Consider the following 3171-nt stretch of genomic DNA (forward strand, 5'->3'; position numbering starts at 1 on the left):
CAGAGCCCTGTCCCCACAGAGCCCCGTCCCCACGAAGCAGGCAGACAAAAGCCCCTTTCTGCTCACAAGCCCCAGCCTGACCCAGCCCCGGGGAGGGAGGGAGGGAGCGGCCGAGGGCTGGGGAGGGCGAGGGGCTGCTGGCTCTTCCCCAGCTGCAGCAACAAAGCCCCTTTCTGCAGAGCCGGCGACTGGTTTCCATTAAAAGCTGGGGCTGACCCTGGCAGCCGGGCTGCCTGGTTTGACCTTCCCCTACCCACCCGGCTGTGGCGTGCTGCCGGACAGCGTGCAAATGGCATTTCAGCTCCCCACGGCCGCTCAGTCCCCAGACCCATTCAGGGAACCACAAAAACGCCGCATTTGTCCCAGCTCCCCCGTGGCCACGCATCCGTGGGGATGCATTCCCCCCAAAGACCCCAAAGGATTGGATGTGTCTTGTTTTCTTTCCAAACACGGGTGAGCGCTGCTCTCCTGGATGGGCGAATGGGGAAACTGAGGCACGAGGGGGGGATGCGGGATACACCCAAGGCCATACGGCTAACCCAGGGCTCCGGCGGGTTTTAGCAGAGCCAGGACCCAGCGATGCCCCAGCTCTGCACTGGGATGGGACCAGCAATTGGGGACAGGGGACATGGCCAGGATTCTCCAGCCCCTCCGGGACAGCTGGTGCCTCACCTACCTTTGAAGAAGTAAAACTTGCCGCTGAGCTGGGACCAGGCGCAAGCGTCGATGCCGGTGGGGAGGCCAGGCCAGCGTGTCTGCAGGGGCTGCGGGTCGCTGGCATTGCCGCCCGCCGGCACCAACCAGTAGTGGCTGGCCCTGAAGATGTAGAGGGTGTGATCCGCGGCTGTGGGGCAGAGTGAGGGGGGGTCCTGGGTGAGAAACCTCATCCCACCTCCCAGCCACCACTCCCCGCTTCCCCTCTCCTCCCCGTACAGATTTCAGGGGCTTCGGGGACACTCAGGTTTTCATAGAATCACAGAATCCTAGAGTCATGAAGGTTGGAAAAGACCTCAAGGATCATCAAGTCCAACCATCAACCCAACACCACCTAACCACTAACGACCTTTCCTGGCTGAGCTCCCACAGTGAATAATCCTTGTCCCAGCCCAAGTTTTAGGATGTCTCCCACTCTCTCAACACCCCAACCCATTGCTGGGTCCTCAAGATGCTCCACTCTACATCAGCGTTGGGCATCAGTGATGCCACCAGCGCCGGGAGCACTCATGGGGCTGTGGACCAGCCAAACCCACCCTTCCCACCGCTGGAACTCATCCCGCAGTGGTGGGGCAAGGGCCGGGGGGGTGTGTTTCGGGAGCGGGCTGCACCGGCCAACACCCACCAGCAGTGATGGCGTCGAAGAAGGAGTGGCAGTAATAGGCGCTGAGGCTCCGCTGCTGCCGGTCCCTGCCGGAAAGGTCCGAACTCCAGTCCTGGAAGTGAGTGAAGACCTTTCCTGGGAGCTGGATGGCCAAGCCCTTGGAGGGCTTCCCTAGGATGGAGCAAGGGCTGGTGAGTCACAGAGAAGGGGCAGGGACGTGGCTTTCCCCAGAGCACTGCGTGGGAACAGGGCTGGGGAGCCTCCCAGGGCTCCCAACACTCCTTGTCCCACAGTCTGGTTCCCATTCCCCTCTCTCTGGTAGTGGCAAAGACCCTTTGGAGCCCCCAAAAACCATGCACCAACATTTCCCTAGTTGCAAACAAGCAGGAGGCAAGTCCAACCATCCCTGCCCTGGAGGAGCTGGGACCCATCCCACGTGCCCCACGGCATCTTCCTCCCCAACCACCAAGGTACAGGGCCCTTCCCCACCATACCCCTTGCTCGTAGTCCTCTCCCCTTGCAGGGACCTGCTCCCGTCCCTGCTCCCATCCCTGCTCCTCACTCTCCATCCCAGGGAACAGCCCTGGAGGAACCCAGGGATGCTCGGGGAAGCTCACCGTACAAATTCTGGACAGCCAAGATGTCATCCCAGCTGAGGACAAAATCCTTGCTGAGCTTCTTGTAGTAAGGAGACATCAGGGCGCTCTTGACGGGGGAGTGCTCCAGCCCCAGCGTGTGACCCACCTCGTGGGCCACCACGACGAAGAGGTTGCGCCCTTTGCCGCTGCGCAGGGACCAGCGCTCGGCGCTGTCAAAGTGGGCTTCTCCGCGCCGGGGGAAGAAGGCGTGAGCCAAGGCACCTCCTGGGGACACAAGAGCCATCATGGATGGAGGGGGGCAGGAGGGGACCTTGCCTGCAAGCCAAGGAGGGGTGAGGGGAGCACATGCAGCTCTGGTTTGCTTAAATATGCACCAATTTCAGCTATTCAGGAGGTCTCCTGAGCAAGAACAGCAGCTTCCCACCACGAGTGCAACCCAAACCAGTTCCGCCTTCACTCCTGAGTGCTGGGGGGGGGTTGTCTACTCTGTGGTTTATGAGTTTGGTTTCTTGCCCTGGGCTGAAGCCAGGGACTAGAGCCGCTGCCGTGACCCATGCTGGGCAAAGGCTCAAGGAGAGAGAAAGCCTGAGCATGTCTGATAGCACCGTGCAGAAAGGCTCAGCTGGAAGGAATGAGCTCAAGTTTGGAGGATGCCGTCAGGGTGGGGAGGGCTCCTGGAAGGCCATCAGCATGATCCTATCACGACCTTCTCAACCACCTCACTGGCAGACCCCAGTTGCAGAATTGGGAGTGAGGACCCCAAATCAGAAAGCAAACTGGTGCAAACTGGGAGATGTCCTCATTAAGAAGGACTGCCAGGGCAGAGCCTCACCTCCATCACCCCAGCCCGTGGCCGCCCCAGCCCTCCTCCCTGCCAGGGAAGAGCCCACGTTGTAAAAGAGAAGCTTACAAGGGGGAAGTGACCAGCACCTGGTCCATCGAAGGCGTTGTTGAGTCCATCATTGTGGTCCCCATGGAAGAAGGTCAAGCGGATGTCGGCTGGGCCATCCTGCACCTCCCAAAATACCAGCGAAGACACGTTGCTCCAGAGCTCGAAGGCGGCTTTGACGGCCAAGCGCACCTCGTGCTGCGGCAGGTAGGACGGCCAGTTCACCACCCGGTACGTCAGGTGCCGCTTGTACCACCTCTCGCCTGCAAAAGAGGGGCAAGCTCAGCACCACGGTGGGGACACAGACTTGTTCTTCTACCTGGGGGCTACCTGGGTGGAGGCAGTGGCCCAGGTTGCCCAGAGAA

The 3171-nt window shown here is 60.8% G+C and overlaps 1 protein-coding gene across 1 annotated transcript in view; it reads right to left on the minus strand.

The window, feature by feature from the left end:
• Positions 1–3069, minus strand: part of MMP28 (matrix metallopeptidase 28) — a gene marked incomplete at its 5' end in the record, with an annotated part of 3742 nt that extends 673 nt beyond the window's left edge. The window contains 4 exons of the mRNA XM_010075903.1: positions 677–844; positions 1340–1489; positions 1936–2181; positions 2848–3069. Coding sequence (XP_010074205.1) covers positions 677–844; positions 1340–1489; positions 1936–2181; positions 2848–3069 — 786 coding nt within the window. The remainder of the gene's footprint in view (positions 1–676; positions 845–1339; positions 1490–1935; positions 2182–2847) is intronic.
• Between the last annotated feature and the right edge of the window lie 102 nt (positions 3070–3171).

The sequence above is a fragment of the Pterocles gutturalis genome, unplaced genomic scaffold (assembly GCF_000699245.1).
Source record: "Pterocles gutturalis isolate BGI_N339 unplaced genomic scaffold, ASM69924v1 scaffold4043, whole genome shotgun sequence".
NCBI lineage: Eukaryota > Metazoa > Chordata > Aves > Pterocliformes > Pteroclidae > Pterocles > Pterocles gutturalis.